Source organism: Aedes aegypti, chromosome 2 (genome assembly GCF_002204515.2).
Source record: "Aedes aegypti strain LVP_AGWG chromosome 2, AaegL5.0 Primary Assembly, whole genome shotgun sequence".
NCBI lineage: Eukaryota > Metazoa > Arthropoda > Insecta > Diptera > Culicidae > Aedes > Aedes aegypti.
The window spans coordinates 209131436-209158197 of NC_035108.1; the positions used below are offsets into that span (position 1 = coordinate 209131436).

The 26762-nt window shown below is 38.6% G+C and overlaps 1 protein-coding gene across 3 annotated transcripts; it reads left to right on the forward strand.

Annotated features, from left to right (window-relative positions):
* Window positions 1-7427: 7427 nt before the first annotated feature.
* LOC5563933 (EF-hand calcium-binding domain-containing protein 2) lies at window positions 7428-24490 on the forward strand. Of its 3 annotated transcripts, none has more exons than XM_021843840.1 (6): window positions 7428-7587; window positions 23422-23482; window positions 23544-23660; window positions 23724-23847; window positions 23906-24116; window positions 24181-24285. In XM_021843840.1, exons 2-6 carry the CDS (start codon window positions 23461-23463, stop codon window positions 24268-24270), a joined length of 564 nt encoding a protein of 187 aa, XP_021699532.1. In that variant the 5' UTR covers window positions 7428-7587; window positions 23422-23460; the 3' UTR covers window positions 24271-24285. The 3 variants fall into 3 exon arrangements, with proteins under 3 accessions (XP_021699532.1, XP_021699533.1, XP_021699534.1); XM_021843841.1 differs by lacking the exon at window positions 7428-7587 and adding an exon at window positions 7637-7655; XM_021843842.1 differs by lacking the exons at window positions 7428-7587; window positions 24181-24285 and adding an exon at window positions 24292-24490 and having other exon boundaries at window positions 22964-23482.
* The last annotated feature ends 2272 nt before the right edge of the window (window positions 24491-26762 follow it).

Genomic DNA, 26762 nt, shown 5'->3' on the forward strand with positions numbered 1-26762 from the left:
GCAACAACGAACCATCCTGCTTAGGCTTCACGAAGCACTCTTTTGCAATTATGCGTATATCATATGTCATATATGCTTATTACAGCTCTTTTGAGCAGAAACAACTTTACCTTCCAAGTCAAGGTGTTCAAATGGTTTGATCTTGCAGTTTGTCCCGTATCTATGTTCAACGCAATGTGTGTCGGTAAAAAAACACATATCCATGAATACTTCAAACAAAATAAAAAAAAAAAATGTTCTGGACCCCCCGACCGATTATTTTGATTTTGGTCGCAAATGAAAGAGCAAAGTCTAATTGTTTTTAGTTCGAAATTTCACACTTACCTATTTTTTTGTAACAAAGTTACTCCACAAAGACACCGTGTAAAAGTTGTTTTGCATAGAACAAAAATTTCAATTATTTTTCTTTTTTGAATTTTTGTCAATTCAATGTTTAGTTGTTATTTTTTCTGCTGTTTATTAGCTTGGAAATGCAGCTGAAAGATCTATAACGAAACAAAATACACTTTTCAGCTATGAGTAAGTCATATCCATGTTACAATATTATTCTCGACGCCGATAAAACTCAGCACTGCAGGTCTGTTGCCAAATTATTATATTTTACTTCCGCGTATCTCTCATATAAAGGATCACTAGTCTAATCCACCGATGTACTAAATTCACTCGGTCTGAGAATTGTGACACTTGAGCGGGGCACGCTCTCGTATGATCGCCACGTGATCTGGACCCGCTCTAGTGTCAAAATTCTTCGACCGAGTAAGTTTAGTACACCAGTGGATAAGACCATGGTCTAATCCACCGGTGTACTAAATTCACTCGGTCTGAGAATTATGACACTTGAGCGGGGCACGCTCCCGTATGATCCTCACGTGATCTGGACCCGCTCTAGTGTCAAAATTCTTCGACCGAGTCAGTTTAGTACACCAGTGGATAAGGCCATTGGTGCGGAAGTAATTTTATGTAAACACACACGGGAAGAGCGGAAAAGAAAAAAAATCGACAAGAAAAGAAGACCGTGAATAAATCCATTGCATGAACTATAGGCCTTTTCATGTGACAGGTCCGTCTATGCATTTGTTTACATCGGTAGAAGACCGGTGCATACACGAGGCTGTCATTTTCATAGAAGAACTGTCAAAGAGCTTCCCGATCAGCTGTCGATCTTCAGTCGTCCTGGTCCTGTGTGCGGGGTCGGACATGGGGTCTTCCAAGCCACTACAGTCGGGAAGTATATTCAAAATACGAACAATGCACCTGCTCATTCCAACGTTGTTTCCAGTGCTTTGCCCAACGTAGTGTCAATCACGCATAACCGAGGAGGTAATTGCAACGTCTCTGCATCGTCTGATAGCCGATCTCTCTGCGTTTACTATCAAAACGTAAGGGGCTTACGAACTAAAACAGCCGAACTGAATCTGCGATTATCAAGCTGTGAGTACGACATTGTTGTTCTTACCGAAACGTGGCTCCGATCAGATATAAGTAACTCGGAACTGTCTTCCGATTACACAATATTTCGCTGTGATCGCAATGTGACTACTAGTAACCTGTCGAGAGGAGGCGGCGTGCTCGTTGCAGTTAAGAGTAATTTGCAGTGTACGGAAGTGTCTGCACCCGATTGTACTGAGCTCGAGCAGGTGGCAGTATGTGTAAAGTTTCCTAATCGTGCGCTGACTATTTTCGGCATTTACCTCCGTCCGAATTCCGATCCAAGGCTGTATTCCATCCACTCTGCGGCCGTTCAGAGCGTGGTCGACTCTTCTGCAAGTAACGATGTTGTGCTGCTTTTTGATGACTACAATCTTCCTCATCTGCAGTGGAACTTTGATGAAGATGTGAACGGTTACCTGCCTTCAAATGCATCCAGCGAGCAAGAGATTAACTTCACCGAATCAATCTTGTCCTGCGGGCTTGTACAGATTAATTCTATTGAGAACCGGAACAATCGAATTCTTGATTTGGTATTCACAAACTTCTCAGACATATCTGAACTGTCGCAGCCGGTCTTACCGCTCCTGCCAGTCGATGACCATCATCCACCGCTCGTTCTACAAATCGATGTTTGCTGCTCTGTCACCTGCCATGATGAACCAGAACCTGATATTTTCGATCTTGACTTCCGACGTTGCGATCTCTCCTTGCTCAATTCCATACTGTCCTCGGTTGATTGGAATCACCAACTACTAGGGCTAACCGTCGACGAAAGTGTCGGCTTGTTTTACGACAAAATCTACGAAATACTTCGCTCAACCATTCCACGTCACCGGCGCGTTAATCATGATGTAGATAGAAAGCCTTGGTGGAGTCCCCAGCTACGAAACTTGCGCAACAGGTTGAGAAAGACACGAAAGCGGTATTTCGCTAATAAAACCGTGGAAAATAGGAATGCACTTTGTCAAGTGGAATCCTCTTATAATGATCTTCTTGACACGAGCTATCGATTATACCTTGAAAATCTGCAGCTATTCACCAAAACAATCCCTTCGAAGTTCTGGAAGCATATGAAGGCCCAAAAGATGAGCAATGGAATCCCGAACACCATAATCTACGGAGACACTAAGGCCGCCACATCCGTAGAAGCAGCGAACCTCTTTGCGAGCTACTTCCAAAGTGTGTACAGTACAACATCTCCTCAAGTTTACCCTGGTTGCTTCCACAACGTTCAAACGTACAACATACATATCCCGCCTTTCCAGTTTTCCAATCGAGAAGTGTTGAATGCTTTACTGAATTTGGACGCCACGAAAGGTGCTGGAGTGGATGGGTTGCCTCCTCATCTGTTGAAAAGCTGTGCTACTTCTTTAGTAACACCGTTGACCATACTTTACAATCGGTCTCTTAGCGAGAAAACGTTTCCGGAATTATGGAAAACTGCTACAATGATTCCCATTCACAAATCAGGCAGCATTCGTCTTGTAGACAATTATCGAGGAATCTCAATTCTCTGTTGCCTCGGAAAACTCTTGGAGTCCATGGTACACAAAGTAATGCTGTCTGCTGCTAACTCGGTCATTTCTGAGTACCAACATGGATTTCTACCTCATCGTTCAACAACTTCCAACCTGCTATGCTACACAAACATGCTGTTTCGTGAGGTTGAGCAGCGAAAACAAATTGACTCAATCTATGTTGATTTCTCAAAAGCATTCGACACTGTACCCCATCGTTATGCCGTTGAAAAATTGCGTCACATGGGGTTTCCAGATTGGTTAACAGACTGGATTCTGTCCTACCTCACTGACAGAAAAGCTTACGTCAGGATCAACACCTCTCGATCCACTGCCTTCAGCATTCCTTCAGGGGTACCACAAGGCAGTGTGCTGGGACCACTAATTTTTGTGCTGTTCATCAATGACTTGTGCCGACGATTTTCGTCTGAAAAAATATTGTTTGCTGATGATCTTAAAATTTTTCGAGTGATTAACTCCATACTCGACTGTGTCGCTCTACAAGACGACATTCATTCGCTTCTACAATGGTGTAATGAAAATGGTATGACACTCAACATCAACAAGTGTAAAGTTATATCGTTTTGCCGCAGCCTTACCTCAATTGACTATGCTTACGCTTTATCCGGAACTACTCTCGAGCGTGTTGAATCTATTCGGGACTTAGGAGTAATTATTGACTCTAAATTGCGTTTCAATGAGCATATTTCCGCTATTACAGCTAAGGCGTTTTCCGTGCTTGGATTCATCCGTAGAAATGCATCGCAGTTCACTGACGTATATGCACTGAAATCATTGTTCTGCGCCCTAGTGCGCAGTATTTTAGAATATGCTGTACCTGTGTGGGCACCATATCACACGTCTCAAGTGATTCGGATAGAAAGAGTGCAAAAATCATTCATCCGCTTCGCTCTTCGGCGCCTCCCTTGGAACGACCCGGTTAACTTACCGGATTATTCTTCCCGCTGTGAGCTTGTGGACCTTGAGCTGCTCTCAGCTAGAAGGCTAAAACTTCAAAGACTCCTTGTACACGATATTCTGACGGGTAAAATTGACTGTACTGATCTTCTTGCAGAAGTACAGCTCAATGTACCTTGTCGTAGACTGCGTTATGCACCACTCATTGCCATCCCTATGCACAGAACGAACTACGGATATAATAACCCTCTCACCTCTTGTTTAAGGAATTTTAACTCTGTTTGTGAAATGTTTGATTTGAATTTGTCGAAGAACTGTTTTAAAACTAGGATTAAGAATATAGGTAAGTCATTTAGTCTGTACGATATTATTGTCGAAGATGATTATAAAATAAACAATCATATATGTCTAAGGAATTATTCAAATATAACATGACCAATTTTAAGCCCCCTCCCTTCGCCAAGTAACAGATTATCTATGGATTTTTTTGTTTTGTATGGACCGTAACACAACGAAAGACCCTATTCCTCTCCCTATTGCGTTACGTAATATTTTACAATCCCTAACATGGAGAAACGCAGACAAATTTGACATCTTTTGAATTACCAAGCGGTCAAAACATAATTTCGAAAGCAAAGGATCGGTTACTATAAGCAACTTTCAGCATGTCTTTGTGCGAACCACACCACACCACTATTCAAAACCCGCTCGTGGGTCGTACAAAATCTTCCCGAGGACCTCACAAAACCTTTTCAGTTTGGTGATCCCTGATATATAATGATATTACAAATGCCGAACAAAAATAAAAATTAAAATATGTCAATTAAGCATCATTTTAATTTGCGCCCTTTCAAGCACACTTCATGATTTCATTGAGTTTTACAGTACCACGAACCAAAATTTTTCGGTACACTGACATAGAGGTCCCCAAGCAAACTGACACGAATACCAACGCACAATCAATCTTACACAAGTCGATTTCCTCAGAATGGAAACTTGTCGATGTTTGGTTAATGTCATTCGAACTTTCGGTTAACGTCAATCCAACAAGGAAGTGAATGTTCGGCCGCATTTCTGTTTATATTTTCATTCTCACAGCAAACGAAAGCAATGTTGTGACAGTTCTCACAGCAAACAAAGAAAATTTTGTCAACATTGCACTACTACGAAGACAATTGGATTGGACTATTGTATGGCAGCTGTCATGATGCTCCCGGGTTGATTAGTTCATAGCAGGCAATGGACATGCCCTATATCAACTGCAGCGATTTGCAGTAGACAGGATGTCCCGGGCCCGATCTATCTGACAAGCCAATCGAGCCCTCTGTCACCATAGAAGATGGTATCTCCATCATGTCGATAGCCTGGTTCATAGCGATCAAGGATGGAAGGTGATCATGATAAAATCCATGATGCATCGCGCTTGTTCTTTATCCTGCGATCATAGCAACAACAAACGATGGATTAACCTTTTGACGTCAAGTTATCACAACAAACTACGATCCACGAATCACTGTTGCACGCGTGTTGCATGTGTGCTAGCGATAAATTCGATTTTTTGTCATTTTTAGGATTTTTCCACTTTTAATTAGTGGTTTACCTCCAGATATGCTGTGATTCTTAAACTATTCGGACATTGATTGAATAAAAAATAAAAGCGCGAATGCGGCATGATTCAAATTGATCGCTACTTGTAACAACATCCGATAAAATCTTTGTCCCACGACAAACAGTGCATCGTATGCTCCATATATCCTTCTGGCCATGCGGTTAGCGGCGTCAGTCGTTTAGGCGTATTGTGTCACGAAGCGTGGGTTCGATGCCCACTCCAGTCGGGGGAAACTTTTCGTCAAACGAAAAATTCATCACTGGTCTACTGGGTGTTCCGTGTTGTCCGTTGCCTAATGTTCGTGATTGTTCAGTCTGTGCAGCCTCTGGCTGAAGACGGTGTAAATTGTCTTTAAAAAAAAAATGCTCTTATGGCGAATGCCAGGAAGTGTTTAAAAAAATGTTTTAAACGAGTTTCCGATTTAAGCTAGGTATACTGTTCTGCTCAAGAAAAGTAAAAAATTCTGCCCAAGCAATTTCCTACAGTGAGCTCTATTTGAATTGACATTTCTTTTCAACTGCGTACGGCGATCAAAGAAAAATGCTTTTCTTGAGCATTACTTGCAAGAAATTTCCCACGCAGAGATAGGCGATTACTTTTCTGTTGAAGTGCATACTTCGCTTTAGCTGAAATGGGGTAACATTGATCACTTACACACTTAGAAAATATCACCGACTCCGGTAATTTTTTTACCGAAATAAAAACCGCTGAGCGCTCGGTAATGCTTTCGGTAAAGTTAAGAATTACCAAATAATCTGTAACTTTAATCGACACACAGCTGTTAAAAATTTTCAGTATGTTCGTGAAATTTCACCGAACGAAATGTTAAATAGATTACCGAACGCTTTGTTCGTAACAGCAGGCAGTCGGAATAGAATAGAACCTTCGAAAAAAAAAACACAAAGAAGTTTATATTAGAATCAAATGTAATGAATCGATTTATTTCACGAATTCTACTGTTTTCTTTAAATGAAAGTATGCCATTGAACACCGTCAGCAGGCTCAGGTGGGACATTGAACAAAAATCCTGGCTGTTTACCCCTTTTTCATTACCGAAACCTCAGTTAAATATCGTTTCCGGTAAGAAAATTTACCGAACAACGAGAAAAAATCTAAGTGTGTATGTAGACATGTAGATGATTTTTTTTGCGATTTTTTTGCGAAAATTTTGTACCCATTTGAATGATGTTGTGTTACATTATTGAGATTAAGCCCACAAAATGCGCAAACAAAATCTCTGAGTGTAATGTTTATACCAATAAATGCAGAAATTCTCGAAGACTTATTCAAACAGACTCAAGTCAGAAAAGTTAACAAACTTACTTTATCAATCCTACGTGTTTCGCAGACAAAATTCTACGCGTTCTGCTCTAAACCAACTCCATTTTTCACTTTCAGAACGTTTAATTTCTGGATTTACAAAACGACGAAAGTAAGATTTTCAACTTTTGCAACCTAACCGCTACTTTCGCCGCTCTGTTGTATGGGAGACAAAGTGACTTAACCGCGAATTAAAACAAAAATCTACTTGAGTCGATTTTACACTGGTACAAAACCGTCGTAAGTAACTGAATGAAACGGCTTATCATTATCATTTTATCATACAATTTTTGTGGGAAACGATAGGAACTACCTAGTGTTTTAACGCGAGCTGATTACATGCAAAATTTAAGCGATGTACACGGTAAAAAATGTTAAAAAGGGGATTCATTTTAAAACAGTTTTATAATAAAGGTTGTCATTCTTCTTAATTAACTTTCTCAAAACCATATAAAAGTTACTTACGTCAATTTGAAAAAGTAATCGAGAATTATCTACAAGCGAAATCTCTCTCACTGGTCAACACTAGAATACGCACTACATGCGTGATTAGGTTCACATACTATTGAACCTTGACAATCTCAACCATGATCGAAACTCATTGGAGGCCCCGAACAACAGACTTGATTGAACCTTTGTGGAAACTAGTACTTGGTCGCATGAGCCAAGAAACGACTGATATCAGTGTGGTTAAATTGTGCAAAAGTGCTGTTAAAATACTTCGTACATCACGAAACGTTGAGATTTGGCAGCATTGGATAGATTGAATGAAAACCACGTGCACCAATCAGGGTAAAAAATTCGGCCAAAAGGTGTAATAGAGACTGCATATGTCCGACGGCGTTACATCCGCATATTAGGTCAGCCAACACCAGTATAGACCACATTATCAAAGCCTCATTAGAGTTGACAAAGAAGAATTACATGAGTGCCGTAATCCGGGGTAACATTGATCAGCGAGGCAACATTGATCGGTATGATCCTTCTCGTAAAAAGTTCGAATCATCATTTATTGATGTAATATTTTAAAATTATGAATGGTGCCTTTCTCTCTTACATTCATAAGCTAATGAAAATTGAGTTTTTGCGAAAATTGCGCTTCGTTCATGCGTAAATTTGTCAACTTTTTGAATCAACGATTTTTATCATTATAGATGGCACTACTGAAAATTCAAGTCTCACATGACATTAATGAACTACACACTTAGATTTTTTTCACGAGCTCGGCTGTGCGAATCTCGGTTTCCCGATTTTAACCGAGACTCAGCTAACAATTTGTCCGGTTGCTTAGCAACGAAGCACGATTTACTGATAGCGGAATTTGGGGCAAGTGTGCCACCTTAAGCAAATTGTTCTCTAACTTTGCCCAAGGCTTATAAAAACCACCAATTTAGCCTCATGATGATAGTTTCACATCTTTTCATAACCACTGTGCCATTTTAAATGAAAATAATTTCAAAAAGTATTAGTTTTGGAGCTTCTCAAATATCATCCAAAATAACCTATTTTTCGACACTATACATTTCAACGATAACTATACATTTCAACCAAACTGGATTTTGTATGTAAAACTAAATACTTTTTTCGTTCAAATGCCACAATAACTTACACATTTGAATAGTTTCACGATGTACAGTACGTTAGAAAAATCTGGTAATAATTTACCTTTTACCATGCTATTTGGAAACAACGAAATCTTATAAAAATCCACTCAAATTTGGTTGTCTTTGCAAAAATCGATGTAAATACGTGTAAAATAGAGCAATGTTCATCATATATTGATTATTATATTGTGAACTATGAAGGAACATATTGTTAAGCGAAAAAGAAAAAATATATATTGTAGTTTTTATAAAAAGCAGGGGTGGCACACTTGCCCCTATGGCACACTTGCCCCAAAGTCCGCTACTCGGCTTTTATTTACTGAGATCCCAGGAAATTCAGTTGCCGACTTCTCGGCTGTGCGGATCTCGGTTAAAATTATCCGAGATTCGGCATTCTAATTTAAGTGTGTACTATTAAGAATGCAGGAAATTGCCTACCTTTAGGCGTATTGCGCGGTTCAAAGTGATTTTATTTTTAAAATAACTCAAAAAGTAAATGACTTGTAAGAGTTTGGTCTTCATATTCGGCTTCAGGGGCCATGATTTAAGTATGCAACGGTATTTTCAATATTACTGAACGTTGTTTACATGGGTGATCAATGTTACCCCATATCAGCTAAATCAAAAAATCATTTTAAACATTTATTCAAACATATTTATTTATTTATTTTTTTTTGAAAACCAAAATACAGTATATGCTCACGAGCGGTGGGTGTCAGTACTTGTTTTAAAAATATAAAACTTGCGACATTTGCATTTTCAAATGGAAAATTTAAGAAATATCCCAAAAACTGATCAATTCATCAATTCCGATCAATGTTACTCCGGATTATGGAATATCATTACAAATGTATCTGGAGATTCAAGATAACTTTGTTTATCAAAATACTATTTTTTGGAGTCCTTAGTTTTAGGCAAGGGATATTGTAAGAAATATTGCTGAACAAATCCAAGGAGGTGTTCCTGGAACAATTTATGGAGTATTTCCAGAAGACATTCTTTTGAAAATTCAGGTAGAAAACTATTTTGGAATCCACTGAGAAATTTTTAAATAAATCTTTGTAAAAATTTTGGTGAACTAAAAGATTTTTTTGTGTTGTGTATGGGGCTCTGCACAAAAATATACCTTTCTTTTTCACTCTTTCGTGAAATTTGTAAACAACAAGGCCAGTAAAAGTCAAAATCCCATACACAATCAAAACCGTGCAGAGGCCTATAGAAATTGTTGGTGTTAAAGCTAAGTATGCTGTTCCGCTCAAGAAAAGTAAAAATTTATGCGGAAGAAATGGCCAAGAAATTTTTTACAGTGAGCTCCGTTGTAATTAACATTTCTTTTCAACTGCCTACTGCGATCAAAGAAAAATGCCTTTCCTGACCATTTCTTGCAAGAAATTTTCCACGCATCGAGATAGGCGTTTACTTTTCTGTTGAAGTGCATACTTCCCATTATAAGAATATAATTCTAAGAATAAAAATCTTATGAGATTTCAAACGATTTGTTTAAGATATTTTTGAAAAATGAGTAAAAATCCATGGTTGTTTTTTATTCAGAATCTTCAGATAAATTCCTAATGGCATCAATCGAAAATTCATGGCAGAGCCTAAACAAAATTACCGGTAGTAATTTCTAAAGCCTGATTCGCTGCTGACAAGTAATTTCTTGGCCTATCTTGATGCATGGGAAATTCCTGTAAGGAATCGATCAAGGAAGCGCTTTTTTTCTGATCGCAGTACCCAGCTGAAAAGAACTGTCAGTTCAAACGGGAGTCGCTGTAGACAATTTCTGCAAGGAATCGGTGATAAAATTCAGGCTCAATGAAATAACTTAAGGAAATTCCGTTTGAAGCTAAGTATGCTGTTCCGCTAAAGAAAAGTAAAAATTGCTCAAGAAATTTCCTACAGTGAGCTCCATTTGAATTGACTTTTTTTTTTCAACTGCGTACCGCAATCAAAGAAAAATGCTTTTCTTGAGCATTTCTTGCAAGAAATTTTCCACGCATATAGATAGGCCATTACTTTTCTGTTGAAGTGCATACTTCGCTTGAACTAACATTTCTTTTCAGTTGCATACTGCGAACAGAAAAGCGCTTTCTTGATTGATTCCTTATGCAAAAATTTCCCATGTATCAAGGTAGGCCAAGAAATGACTTTTCAGCAGTAAAGCTAAGTATGATATTTCGCTCAAGAAAAGTAAAGAAATTGCTTGACTGAATGGGTCAAGAAATTTTCTACACAGAGTCCCATTTGAAATGACATTTCTTTTGAACACCATACTGCTATCAAAGAAATGTGATTTCTTCACCATTTCTGGGAAGAAATGTTCCACGCATTGAAATTACTTTTCTTGTCAACAGAAAATCAGCCTTAAATCAGGCTTTATCAATATGCATAACATAAGAGAACATAACTTAAAATTATTTTCAGCATTATTTCTCATTATTTTTTCAAATAACATAGAAAGCTAAAAACATGGTCAAATAAACTGTGGAGCACCAAGTGCTCCGGGCAGCACGATCTGAACACCTCTGATTAGAGCAAGCTGTACGTCCACTCATTCACATAGGTCCGATCAAGGTACCTATAGGAAATGGTACTGAGGAAATGGAACGTTTGAGGTTCACAATATTTTCTTATGGAATTACGACATAAGAAGTATTTTGTTTATCATTCGAGAAATTTATAAAATTCCACAATAGACTAATGAAATGGTCGGCGTTAAGTCAGAGTGGACCAAGTACAAAACTTGGGAAAATTGGATTATTCTCTCATTAGATGCAAAATAACGTTATCTCCATTTCACTTTGATCCGATTTGATGAATGTTGAAAACTGGGAGAGATATGTAACAAATTTACTCTGGATGATCAATAAAAATCAATAAAAGTATGCAGTCAGAGTGGACGAAGAGCTTTTTACCATAACAACGAAAACGCAATGCCACTGATTTTAAGATTGAAGATATGGATTATTGAAGAATTTACGATACTGCTGTCGAAGGGTCTTGTTGGATTTAATCCAACGGGAATTTCCAAAATTATTATTCTCCGCCGGAAGCGAAATAAATACGCACGATCCAGTTGTGGTTGCAAAGGAGAATAATCATTTTGGAAATTCCCGTTGGATTAAATCCAACATTATATAATTTTCGTTTAGTTCCCTTTGTGTAATATCGTGTCCGTTCAGAGCAAATTAGTGGTAGTCCAATTTTGGTAATAGGAAACTGTCCTTTGTGTAGCAATGAAGTGGGGCAACGAGGCACAATTTAGGTTACCAATTCTGGTTGTAGATATGTAGAAGTTTCGTCCACTAGATTTAAGTTCGATTTCAATGATTTTTACACTACTTTTAAGTTTCTAATAATATAGCATAAGGTAATCAACTCTGCATAGTTCAGTTAATACTTATTTTTCATCGTTGACTCACCCGGTGACAGGTCGCATACCTGTCACTCCTCTGTCATACCATTACAGCCCCAGTCTTGCATGCAGGATTGCAAGCATTAAAGAGACCACAGTGATAGACGTGCGCGCTGGCCTAATAGGGTAGGCCAACAGTCCCCCAGGGTACGCCAACTTCCGGTTGGCTTACTTCTCCACGCGCTGAACGTCTAGGACAGCCAGCTTTGCCACGGGACGCTCATAGACTCCGGTGGCTGTCTGCACGGTCGCTGATCGGGTTTGTCCATCTCGGCTGGTTGTTGTAGCGATGACTCTTCTTTTCGGCCAACAGTTCCGTGGTGACTTCGGGTCGACGATTACAACGATGTCTCCAGTAGTGATCGGTTTCACAGGCTGAAACCACTTCGACCGGCGAGTGATCTCTGGTAGGTAATCGGTTACCCAACGTTTCCAGTACATGTTCGCCAAAATTTGAGAGGTGCACATGTTCCGCTTCAGGTTATGACCACTGTCATCAAAGTTGACTAGCGGTTTCGAGCCACTGGACGATCCCAGCAGAAAGTGGTTTGGAGTAAGAGCTGGAGCGGAATCCTCGTCTAGCGGAACGTGCGTAAGAGGGCGGGAATTAACGACGTTCTCGATTTCGGTCAGCAGATTGCGAAGGACTTCGTCGGTGAGAGTCTTGATGGAGCAGACTATCATCAAATTATTTTTGACGGTACGTATCAGTCGCTTCCAGCTGCCACCCATGTGCGGCGTTAGCGGAGGGTTGAACACCCATTCGGTCTCTTCGGTTGAAAACTCTTGCATCATTTTGTCGTTGTTAATTGTACCCTGAAGTCTCTGCAGCTCACGGTCGGCACCAACGAAGTTGGTACCACGGTCGCTATATATCTTGCGAGGTTGGCCACGACGAGCGACGAAGTTTCGGATTGCCATGATGCATGAATCGGTGCTCAACGAGTTGACAAGCTCAATGTGTATGGCTCGAGTGGTCAAGCAAGTTGCCAACATTCCCCAGCGCTTCTCGTTCTTTCTGCCGACAACAACTTCGATGGGGCCGAAGTAGTCGATGCTAGTGTGCGTGAATGGACGGGAAAATGCTTCTAGACGGCCGGGTGGTAGGTCGGCCATAATCGGGATGCTCGGTGTTGCGCGCTCGTTCTTGCATTTCTGGCAATTCCGACGAACTTGGTTGTAGCAAGTCCGTAAGCGAGCGATCTGGTATTTTTGACGCAGCCCATTAATCACTGTTTCGTGGTTTTGATGGTGATATTGATTGTGGTAGTGGTTGATTATCAATGTGGTAATATGGTGCTTCCGGGGGAGGATGATGGGACTTTTCGCATCTTCTGTGGTATACTGACACGCTGTAATTCGTGTTCTCATTCGCATAATGCCGTAGTCGTCGATCCATGGGAGAAGTTTGAACAGCCCAAGTAACATTAGTAACTGAATAACAGTTTATTCAGCTAAAATCTTCTTGAGAGTGATTTGTTCAACTCTTATTCCACAAAAATGTTTGTTGGGAGATCACTGGTTTTAGGAAGCTGTTTAGCGGTATTGAGAATGTGGAGCTCTTCCGAGTACTCGTCCTGTGGCGAGTGCGGAAGGTGCTTGAAGACATCGACTCTTTCAGCAGAACAAAAGACAAGCATGTTTGTCTGTGATCAGCTACAAAGCTATCAAATAATATTTATTAAAATAATTAATAAAAGATACTTAAAACTACTTACAAATTCGGTGACTATTGGTAGGAAAACAATTGATTCCTAGTTGCACGCACCTCCATCTTAGCAATGCAGTTTGACTTCTGATAGTCATTTATACTGGACAGATTTCTTAACATTGCTAGCTGTCAGACTGAATATTGCAATTCTTGTTAAAATTTGAGATGCGCTATTTTGCGCAATACTCCCCCCCGTAACACTTCAACTTTTGTAAGTTTTACATTGTTTGAAATTTTAACGTTTGTACTCTAACATTGATAACAAAAAAAACCAATAGGTTATTATCACAAATAAATAAACAAACGTACATAAATTATAGGAAGCATACACTACCCGCCATAAGTATGGAATCGCATAATCTAGTATTGCAACACCTCAATTGAATATTGCAGCACCCCAAAAAGTTTAGCATCACCCGTAAGCTATTACACTAATGACGCAATATCTTGGAAACCTTACTTTCTATAAAGCTGCGGTCCTCAGCAAAGTTGTTCAGAAGCCTTACGGCGTTCATCACCTGAAATTTTTAATACGCCATTTTGCCGCTACGTGGCGCTAGTGTGCATGTAAATTGATCATATTTTAGACGGCTCTAGCTCATGAACCTGACCACTTAGAATGTTCGTGTCTTCAGCAAAGTTGGTCAGAAGCTTAAAAGCAATCTGAGACAGCACTGATTGGTTAGCAATTTTGCCGCTACGTGGCGCTAGTGTGCATGTCATTTGATCATATTCTAGCCAATGTTGCTGAACAACGATCGGAAACGCGAGGCACGATGAATTTTCGTAGGCATCAAAACAGAATCTGTGAATAAACACAAACAACCGTTCGGGCGCTTCATTCGTTCGTGTTTCATTTTCGGATCGCTGTTTCTCCCGACGCTATCATCGGGTGATTTTCCATCGCTTGGTAATGTGAACGGTACGATCCACGCCGCCTGCTCTTCGCGAAGAACAGAAAAATATTCATTTCGATCATCTTCATGTGGGCTTGCAACAATCACGCTAAACTTGCTCCGCTCAAAAATGAGTGCCAAGCGCACAAAATTGGCCTCTTTTCGTGCAGCACAGATTCTGTGCAAAGGGGCTGTACACAGTTTTGTGCAAACGGTGGTAAACAAAACTGAATGAGTAAATTGCGCACAGAGGAGGAACGCTTGGAATGCGGAATTCGTTTCCATTTTTGTTTTGCTTCTGAAAACATTAAAAAAAACATTCCAATTTTAAAGATTTTCAGAGATTTTTTCATTTGAATAGCCGAAGCGGCAGCAAATGGGGAAAAAACTTTCGCATTTGCGACCACCTTCCGGCTTTTCGCTAGAAAACATCTCAGAAAGCTCCCCATCTTACCAACGGCCAACTGTTTGCTGCCACGCGGGATATCATTGACAGTTCCCTTTCCATCGATCTCGGACAGCCGAAGGCGAAAACGTCGGCAACTCACAGAATTAGTGCGACCTACTCAGAATTTTCACTCAGTCAGCCAGTTCTGCATTGGTTGCCTCATTCTGTGTAGTTTTAACACATGCGCTGCGTGGAGCTGGCTTAGCGTGGAGTGTTTGCTTGACTTTACGAGAAGAAGCAACCTTGCAATGAATCACGAGAATGAACAGCACGTGGATAAATGAATCCTACGAGGGGAGAGGCTTCGCGAACCACTTATCGGTGTGTTCATTTTGCTTCTTCGACGTTGCATCCGTTCGCTTTTTGCGATGCTCTTCGTGACGCAAAAATGAAAAATGAATTTTGGCGAATGTTGGATCGCGAAGATGCGTCGATCATTGTTCACGAAGAAGATCCATCGCAACCCTGATTCTAGCAGGCTCTAGCTCATGAACCTGACAACTTAGAATGTTCGTGTTTTTAGCAAAGTGTTCAGAAGCTTAAAAGCAATCTGAGGCAGCACTGATTGGTTAGCAATTTTGCCGCTACGTGGCGCTAGTGTGCATGTAAATTTAAATAGACACCGACACGTTAATGCTTCCAGTGGACTTTAGTCATTTGAAGGAAGCACCACACTAGACAACGGACTAGCATGCAACGCCCAGTGGCACAGTCGGAAAACATTCCTCAAGTTTTCCAGCCTGCAGCGGGAATCGAACCCACACTCCTTAACACGATGCGGCTAAATGCCTGGTGACACTAACCGCACGGCTACGAAGCCCACATATATTTTAGACGGCTTTGAACCTGACCACTTAGAATGTTCATGTCTTCAGCAAAGTTGGTTAGAAGCTTAAAAGCAATCGGAGACAGCACTGATTGGTTAGCAATATTGACGAGGGTGGCTCTGCTTTTAGCAAAATGATGGATCCGAAATTTGAACTGAATGTTGGAAATAACTTTTAATTTAAACTGTGTACGATTCCTTAAGCTTGTTTTAAATTTATCAAAAAATTGTTTTCGCCATGTTCTACCATATTTTCATTAAAAATGATGATGATGTTTAATGTCATGCACGCATGGGTATAGCCAGAGGGGGCAATGGGAATGCCTCCTCCTCTTTGGACGATGCTAAAAACAATATTACGGGAATGTTTTTGTATTCTTAAAAGATTGTCTCCAGCACTCATATTTATATAATTGTTGCATGATGATAGATTGGAAAACTTATGGAGTATTCAAAACAATCAGCTTTTTGAAAAACTTCTTGCCATAAATTTTTCGAAGGGTTTATCAAATCTGTTGGGAAACTCAAAAAGGTTCTACAAAATTTATTGTCAGCAGAGTATTATCATTAGAGTAATCGGACTCCTCGTATTTCCCACAGGAATTCCACTCGAGATATCATTCATAATCCACCAGATATTTCTCCAACGTGTTTCTCCAATTATTCCTGAAATTTATCTATAAATCGTTCCTGGCTGTACCTCGAATTTCTCCAGAGATTCCTCAACAAAATTTAAAGGTGTTTTCTAGAAGTGATTCTAAAAATTCTTCCATAAAAACTCAATTTAATATGCCAAATATTAAACGAGTTATGCACAGCGATCTCAAGTATCATAAAACTGTGTTTCGTTACTTAGCAACTTGGCAACTCGCTAGTTAAATCATTCTTAAAATAAAAAAACGGGATTCATACAGCCGAGTTTATGACAAAAAAAACATGTGTGTAGGTTCATTCATGAATTCCTCCGAGAATTTCTCTCAATACTATTTCAAAAATTAATCTATGGATTCCTGCTGCAACTTTTCTTTCAAAAATTTCCAAACAATAATTTCATAAATTGTTCCAGAAACATACTGGGTACACCGAAAGGGTTTTGCGTCTAAATTAAAATTGATTTTTGCTTGAACTTGAACTCGACCACAAACTTCACTCAAAATTCTAATAGAATATTTTTATTTTTCAAGTAATTACTTCAATAATTATCTTCTTTTAGTCCTTGTTGAATTCATTACATTTTTATCTTCAGTATGTCTCGAAATAAACTTCAAAATTTGCTCACGAGATTTTTAGGAACTTGACTAGGAATTTCACCAAAATCATTTTGAAGCATTAAATCAACCCTTAGGTAAAGGAATAATTTATGAGATTTATTCACAACTTCATGTGATGTAATTTATGAATACTTCTGCGCAAAAAACCCAGCAAATAAATCCATGAAAACTAAAGACAATTTCTTGGTTTTCATACAGTAAGAAATATTTTTACACACATTCCATTTCCAAACATTGAGTTTTAAAACAATGTTTAGGAAAAATTATGTGAAAACTCTGTATGAAACATTCTTTGAATTATACTAAAATTAATTCCAAGTAGAGCTTCGAGGCAATTATTTATGCTACAGTACTGACCCGATTTTGTCAGCCCCCGATTTAGTCTGCCCCCGATTTTGTCTACCCCCGATTTTGTCAGCTTTTTGACCCGTTTTTGTCAGTCTATTTTAAATTTGTCAAAAAATTGATATCGTCATGTTTTACCACGTTTACATTAAAATTGATGATGATGTTTGATGTCATGCACGCATGGGCGTAGCTAGAGGGGGCAATGGCAATGCCTTTTATTAAGTGTTAAAAATCGATATTATCAATATGAGAGAGGGGGAGCTCCTGATAAAAAAAAAACGGGCTACGTCTAAGTCCATCGCCCTTCTAAAAGTCCATGTAACCATGTAACACGTCAAAATTTGAAAATCAGAAACAAAATAAAATGACCACATTTTGTCAGGTTCCCCATTTTGTCAGCCTAAAATTCATCGAGGAGCTGACAAAATCGGGTCCTTACTGTATTTCGAAGGAGTTTCTAAATCAAGAGGAATTTTAATATGAACATCTTTAGGAATTTCTGTGTTCTGTGAGAAATTTTTAGATAATTCATCAATCATGTATAACTAGGAACTCAGGTTGATTCCATTTGTTTTACTGGACAAAGCAAAATTGCCGATCAAAGGGACCACAACGAAACGAATCTTTGGAATTTTTCCAATAGGTAAATCTGCAAGACTTTAAATAGACCCGTCACTCAACATTGAAATAAGACGCGTTTAGGACTTTACTTGGCTTACTATGAAAAAAATACGGAGGGTATCTTGTATAGTTTTATGTTTCATGCAAAAAGAGTGTAATGTATAATGATCGTTTTGTCGTGAAAATCGTGAATGAAATGTTAAGAATCGATCTTCTCAAGCCATCCCCCCCCCTGATGAAAAAACCTAGCTACGCCAATGATCATCGACCCCTTAGGGACCGTTCAAATATTACGTAACGCAACAGGGGAGGGAGGGGGTCTTACATAGTGTTACGGTTCAAAGAAAAATTTAAAATTTTCTATTCAAAAGTTGTTACGTGGAGGTGAAAGGGGGTCGTAATTTTTTAATGAACTCTTAAAAGTCCATGCAAGTTCTTGACGCGGTTCACAAGCAATCATTAACACGTCGAAATTTGAAAAACAGGAACATAATAAAATGACCCGATTTTGTCAGGTTCCCCATTTTGTCAGCCTAAAATTCATCGAGGGGCTGACAAAATCGGGTCCTCACTGTATTATATTCCACAATGTTTTGAATTTTGTCTAAGTAAACAGGTTCGTAGAAAATGCCTTCTTCTAAATATTTGCTGAAGATACGAACATTCTAGGTGGTCTAGATCATGTGCTAGAGCCCGCGAAAATATAAATTTAAAATTTTCTATTCAAAAGTTGTTACGTGGAGGTGAAAGGGGGTCGTAATTTTTTAATGAACTCTTAAAAGTCCATGCAAGTTCTTGACGCGGTTCACAAGCAATCATTAACACGTCGAAATTTGAAAAACAGGAACATAATAAAATGACCCGATTTTGTCAGGTTCCCCATTTTGTCAGCCTAAAATTCATCGAGGGGCTGACAAAATCGGGTCCTCACTGTATTATATTCCACAATGTTTTGAATTTTGTCTAAGTAAACAGGTTCGTAGAAAATGCCTTCTTCTAAATATTTGCTGAAGATACGAACATTCTAGGTGGTCTAGATCATGTGCTAGAGCCCGCGAAAATATAACCAAATCTACCTGCACATCTGAGAGAGAGGAGACAGATGGCTTAGATTGCGAGCTCCCAAAAGACAAGGGAACCTGTCATAAACTGACACTGGAAAACCACACATTTGAAGAGCAAAGCGTAAAATACCGTCAGAATTTAGGTAAAGGTAATTAAACTTTCTAGATGTTTTTCGATGACTGCACATTTTAAAAAGTTGAATACTTAAATATAGTCGTGTGTTGGCAAACTACTATTGATTTTTTTATTCATACCTTTTTCACATTGAACAACAATGAGTGAATGATTTTGACCAAAATAAGATCATTAGACCGTTGTGCACAACCCAAGAACTAAAGAAAGAAGTCTAAGAAGGCAAGAAAACATGCCAACTGTCAGTGAGCTGTCTCCTCTCTCAGCTGTACGCTAGCACCACATAGCGGCAAAATTGCTAACCAATCAGTGCTGCCTCACATTGCTTTTAAGCTTCTGAACAACTTTGCTGAAGACACGAACAATCTAAGTAATCAGGTTCATGAGCTAGAGCTTGCTAGAATATGATCAAATGACATACACACTAGCGCCACGTAGCGGCAACATTGCTAACCAATCAGTGCTGCCTCAGATTGCTTTTAAGCTTCTGAACAACTTTGCTGAAGACACGAACATTCTAAGTGGTCAGGTTCATGAGCTAGAGCTGTCTAAAATATGACCAATTTACATGCACACTAGCGCCACGTAGCGGCAAAATTGCTAACCAATCAGTGCTGTTTCACATTGCTTTTAAGCTTCTGAACAACTTTGCTGAAGACACGAACATTCTAAGTGGTCAGGTTCATGAGCCAGAGCCGTCTAAAATATGACCAATTTACATGCACACTAGCGCCACGTAGTGGCAAAATTGCTAATCAATCAGTGCTGCCTCAGATTGCTTTTAAGCTTCTGAACAACTTTGCTGAAGACACGAACATTCTAAGTTGTCAGGTTCATGAGCTAGAGCCGTCTAAAATATGACCAATTACATGCACACTAGCGCCACGTAGCGGCAAAATTGCTAACCAATCAGTGCTGTTTCACATTGCTTTTAAGCTTCTGACCAACTTTGCTGAAAACACGAACATTCTAAGTTGTCAGGTTCATGAGCTAGAGCCGTCTAAAATATGACCAATTTACATGCACACTTGCGCCACGTAGCGGCAAAATTGCTAACCAATCAGTGCTGTTTCACATTGCTTTTAAGCTTCTGACCAACTTTGCTGAAAACACGAACATTCTAAGTTGTCAGGTTCATGAGCTAGAGCCGTCTAAAATATGACCAATTTACATGCACACTTGCGCCACGTAGCGGCAAAATTGCTAATCAATCAGTGCTGTTTCACATTGCTTTTTAGCTTCTGAACAACTTTGCTGAAGACACGAACATTCTAAGTGGTCAGGTTCATGAGCCAGAGCCGTCTAAAATATGACCAATTTACATGCACACTAGCGCCACGTAGCGGCAAAATTGCTAACCATTCAGTGCTGTTTCACATTGCTTTTAAGCTTCTGAACAACTTTGCTGAAGACACGAACATTCTAAGTTGTCAGGTTCATGAGCTAGAGCCGTCTAAAACATGACCAATTTACATGCACACTAGCGCCACGTAGCGGCAAAATTGCTAACCAATCAGTGCTGTTTCACATTGCTTTTAAGCTTCTGAACAACTTTGCTGAAGACACGAACATTCTAAGTGGTCAGGTTCATGAGCCAGAGCCGTCTAAAATATGACCAATTTACATGCACACTAGCGCCACGTAGTGGCAAAATTGCTAATCAATCAGTGCTACCTCAGATTGCTTTTAAGCTTGTGAACAACTTTGCTGAAGACACGAACATTCTAAGTTGTCAGGTTCATGAGCCAGAGCCGTCTAAAATATGACCAATTTATATGCACAGTAGCGCCACGTAGTGGCAAAATTGCTAATCAATCAGTGCTGCCTCAGATTGCTTTTAAGCTTCTGAACAACTTTGCTGAAGACACGAACATTCTAAGTGGTCAGGTTCATGAGCCAGAGCCGTCTAAAATATGACCAATTTACATGCACACTAGCGCCACGTAGCGGCAAAATGGCGCATTAAAAATTTCAGCTGATGAACGCCGTAAGGCTTCTGAACAACTTTGCTGAAGACCGCAGCTTTCTAGAAAGTAAGGTTTCCAAGATATTGCGTCATTAGTGTAATAGCTTACGGGTGATGCTAAACTTTTTGGGGGGTGCTGCAATATTCAATTGAGGTGTTGCAATACTAGATGATGCGATTCCATACTTATGGTGGGTAGTGTATACTTAAAAACTATCAAGATCGTTTTTATCTTGTAACTTTTCGATCACCTCTAAGTTATAATACTATTGAGCTTGCGTTTTCCCAGTAAGCCGCAATTCGCATAACACAAAAAGTGTGAACGTCTACCACTTGCAATTTACTACTCGGCCACAGCATGACGATTGCGTCCTGGATTATTGGGCGTGCATCCAAAGCACTAGTGTAGGTTCGAAAGGCAGCAGAGTGATCGGAAGTTTGCGATTACATTGCCTCCTAGGGCAACACACGGTTTTCCCACTCGCTGTTGAAATCCGTCTCGGCCGATGTGAATGCTTTGTGCAGCAACTTCGATACCTACACAAATTGGTGTGATAACGACTGCCGCTCGCGTTGCCTTCTATTTCCAATGACGAACAATAGGCACATCTGGTGCCGATCCCTCTTTGACATACGATGATGGACCGAAATGAAGCTCAGTCAGGTTTTCGTGCATCTCGCGTTGAAGATCTGAGCTGAGGTTTATCCTTTACGGTTGAATCATTTGATGCCATCAAGAAATCAATTCGTTGAATGCATACAACGAATTTCTTTGTAGTGTTGCGATTGCGGAAGGTGTTTGAAGACATCGACTCTTTCAGCAGAACAAAAGACAAGCATGTTTGTCTGTGATCAGCTACAAAGCTATCAAATAATATTTATTAAAATAATTAATAAAAGATACTTAAAACTACTTACAAATTCGACATTTGAAGAGAGACCAGAGTTACTTACTTACTTACAAATTCGGTGACTATTGGTAGGAAAACAATTGATTCCTAGTTGCACGCACCTCCATCTTAGCAATGCAGTTTGACTTCTGATAGTCATTTATACTGGACAGATTTCTTAACATTGCTAGCTGTCAGACTGAATATTGCAATTCTTGTTAAATTTTGAGATGCGCTATTTTGCGCAACAGGTCTTGATAATATGTTCATCTTAAAGATATGCACCCAGTTTGACAACGCAAGCATTAAATGATTGTTCTTTTTCTTGAAATTGTTCAGTCAGAGTGGACCAAGTGTACATAGTCCATCAAAAAATCGGTCTATCAGAGTTTCGGATTGTGATTTTTCATGCTTATCACTTCACATTATATTGTTTGAAAGTAACACAAGGATGGGTAGAAATATTGAACCAAAATTTTACTGAGATAAAAAAATACAAAGCGTTAGACTTTGAGCCCGTTTTTCTCAAAATATGAAAAATGTCACTTGGTCCACTCTGACTTAACGCCGACCAAATAATGCTCATAACATAAACAGATAATATTTCATACGTTTTTTTTTTTTTTTGGTAATCATACGCGTTGATCATTGGCTTTCATAAGAAAATCTCATTTATCACGTAAGTGATGGTCATACCATAATATTCACGATAGAGATTCATAAGTGTGCGTATGATAATGATTAGTAACACTTGTGAGAAAGAGTCGACTTCCTGCCAAAAAACGCTAATGGAATAAAGATGTAAGAATCAACTAATGAGACTCATAAGAGAAACTTGTGAACTTCCATCGATCATTGCGCTCATAATATATTATATATAAATGAGTATAATATCATAAGATACTTTTATGGAGGATCGTAGATATCAATTATGGAATTCTTCAGGACCATTATGTATTTAGAGAATCGCTCTTTGGATTTCAGAAAAGGAAGATATTCATAAGATCTCTAATGATAACGACAAGAATCTTGTGTATATCGGACATTTTGTGTTTCATAAGAATCTTATGAAAGAGAGAAAACCAGCCAAGAAATCAATTCACAAGCGTCTTCTTACGGAATTCGTACGTACATTTTGGTTCCGTGTAGATAGCACTTAAGTAAATAAATGAGGGGACTAGGAGAGTCTAAGACCTCCCTTCCACCCTACTCGGATAGGAAAATTGTATCCCCCTCTAAGCATTGAAATTGTTAAGCTAAATCTGCACCTCGTTCATAAAATGAATGAGTCAAGCCCCACTAGTTTTGAGCTGAAATTACGCTAATGCTTGATCTCGATTAGTTACCCTATCATGGAAACGTGGTCGCTAACAATTTGAAAGTTGGTTGCTCTTGGTAACTTTACCTGTTATTTCGATCGATATTCGATTTAGTTTTCTTGCGTCACGGAAGCTTCAGAAGTATCAACAAACATGGCAGATTTAGATTATCCCGGTACAATATGTATTTATTAGAATTTTATAAGATTATTAACTGTTCATCTATTTATTTTAAGAAATTAATCCAGCTAACGAACTAGAGAAACGCGTCGCCGATGCATTTCTCATCTTTGACCACCACAGCAATAAAACGATTGACGTGCGCGAGGTTGGAACTATTTTGAGATTTTTAGGTAAATAAGTAACTCAATTAGTTGTCTTCGCTATTGTTAAAACAAATCTTATGGTTTTACCAGGATGTGTTCCAACGGAAGCGGACGTCAACGAAGTCATTTCGGCCACCGAATTTGAGGATTCCAATGGAACGGTTCACCTCTCAAAGTTTCTTCCCTATGTTAGTCAACTAATTGCAGAACACAAGTGAGTCATAAAAAGCAACATTAGCAATGGGTATTGAACTCAATCGTCTACCTTACAGATTGGAGCCAGCCCCACCAGAAAAACTGTTGAAAGCGTTTCGCGTTCTGGACCAAGAAGGAAAAGGATTCGTTGATCGTGAGTATATGACGAAATTGATTACGGAAGAAGGGGAACCGTTTACCGCAGAAGAACTAGAAGAAATGATGGCTGTTGCAGTTGATATGGCCACAGACAAAATACCTTACGAAAATTACCTTAACCAACTGTTGGTAAGTTAGTGTTATTTTGTGTTTGATTTTCTCTCAATAACGGAAAACGTAATCTATTCAAAAGTATGAACCTCAAGACTCGATATACGCATTGGCAGATCAGTTCAAAAACCAAATCAAACGCAAAACTATTTTCAAATTCTACAGAAGATGATGCTTTGTTATCTGATTTCAGGTTGATTTTTGAAACGTATTAAAAGGTAACGCTTATTTGAATACTTGGAATGCTTGGAACATATTCCCACTCAATTATCAATTCGATGTTTATTTCACCATGAGTATGAATTACGTATGCACTCAAAACAAATTGGTATAGGAGTTGCTTTGAACTAAGTTCAAACCTATAAATATTTTTTTATTTTAGAGATCTCTAATGAGCAAATCTGAGGGCGCCATATACAGTATTGAACAATACATTGGCAACTTTTTCGATTTTCCATAGGTACAAAATGTTGAAAAAAGAATAAAATAATAGATTTGAGCTGTTTTTGGACCAATTTGAATGCTTGAACGTTGAATTTTAACGTATAGTTTTAAGTGTTTTGTCTTATTATGAGTTCAAAAGCAATAATGGTTTGAAAAATTGAAGAGCTTCATCGTATCTTAAGGCTAAGTAGCCCGTCATTCGTTTTGGCAACAATGATGACTTTTAAGCTTCCATTTCGAAGTGATAAAACTCAGTCTTGATAGTTTATATTGGCTTGAAAAAGTATCACTGTACGCGCTTACATGCATAAACTATTCTGATACTTTTTCAGCTGTGTCAATGCAAAACCAACTGATTTTCTTTGATTCGAAATCGTGAGATGAATTAGCAACAATCATCAGCGACGCGTACAAATTGCAATGACGGCCTATTTCTCCTTAAGCAAAGTTGTAGATTTACACTCCCGTGCAAAAGTTTGGGTTCACCCCCTTAAAAATAGGCAAAAGTGTTTAATCCATATCTCTGTGATTACACGTCCATTTGAAACTCTCCAGGCCGCATTCGAAAGGCAAAGAGTTATTCTTACTTCGTATGTATTTTTCTAAAAACATTCTTTGAACTTAGTATACTAAATTTTTACTTAAAGTTGTTTTTCAAAAAACACACTTAAAAATCATATCTAATTTCCTCAGCATTGGATCGACCAAAATTTTAAATTAAATTGTCATTAGAATGGTAATCTTATATTCTTTGAAGAGACCCCACGAAATTTTGGTGGAAAAATCTGGAAAGTATTCAAAATCAATGAAACAGTCAGTCAAGTCGTCGTGCAAAAGTTGGGGTACACCTGATCTAACTTAAATCTTTGAAATCTCATACCAATCATGTACGCGCCATTATTTTCGCTCAAAAAAGCTTTGAACTATTAAAATCGGTTGAAAAATGGCAGAGATATTGACAAACATGATGTTCGTGCGGCTCAGGTGAACCCAAACTTTTACACGATTCGCATCATACTGAGGGGTGAACCCAAACTTTTGCACGATGACTTGACTGACTGTTTCATTGATTTTGAATACTTTCCAGATTTTTTCACCAAAATTTCGTGGGGTCTCTTCAATGAATATAAGATTACGATTCTAATGACAATTTAATTCAAAATTTTGGTCGATCCAATGCTGAGGAAATTAGATATGATTTTTCAGTGTGTTTTTTGAAAAAATTAACAACTTTAAGTCAAAATTTAGTCAAAAATTCAAAAAATGTTTTTGAAAAAATACATACGAAGTAAGAATAACTCTTCGCCTTTCGAATGCGGCTTAGAGAGTATTAATTGGACGTGTTATCACAAATATATGGACAGAACACTTTTGTATGTATTCTAGGGGGTGAACCCAAACTTTTGCACGGGAGTGTATATGACACGTACAAATTTGCTGAAGCAGTAGCGCAACCAGGATTTGGTTCTAGGGGGGATTTGTAAACTTATAGGTTAAGTGCTTAGGGAAGGTATAACGGGGGTAATCAATTTTGAGCGAAATTATTTCAATATATTTTTAGACTTTCAAAAAATGGCGAAACGATATTAGCAAACTCTAGCTTCTCTCGTCTTTCGCAGGCATACCTTTTTACATCTGTTCACACCGCTATTTAGAGAAGTCTATACCCGGTCAAATTTTCAAAATGGTTTGCTATGTACGCGATGGTGAAAGAAGCTTTGGGTTATGAAAATTATTTCAATCCTAACAAAAATTAGCATTGACTTTATTTTTCCAAATATAAATATAAAAATTTCAAACGTGGTAACCTAATATTTTTTCTGATTTTTTTACATCGAACTGACTGCCCATAACTGCATATTTGTAACATTCGACAAAAGTAGACATTGAGTAAATGGAATACAAAGTGTGCATTTTATGGCAGTATGGGAGGAAACTAAAATTTCTATATATTACCAGGAACTCAAAAGTGCTTATTTAAAGCTGATATTTTGTACAACTCATATCGCATACTAGGTGAATAGTCAGAAAATAATTTTGATAGAAATTTCATTGCTATTACATTACGAGACTCATTTATAATCTCAATGTGACTGTTATGCGGTTACTATTACCAATGTTACAAAACAACTTGGTATTTTTTTCGAATTTTCTAGAACGATCTCACAGATATCAGTAAGTTGATCCAAAGTATTTATCATTTGATGACTCTCCATGGTA

Coding starts and splice junctions, on each gene's coding strand:
- LOC5563933 (XM_021843840.1), top strand. CDS start 23,461: ATGGCAGATTTAGATTATCCCG. Junction 23,661..23,723: donor AACTATTTTGAGATTTTTAG/GTAAATAAGTAA, acceptor TGGTTTTACCAG/GATGTGTTCCAACGGAAGCG. Junction 24,117..24,180: donor ATTACCTTAACCAACTGTTG/GTAAGTTAGTGT, acceptor TCTATTCAAAAG/TATGAACCTCAAGACTCGAT.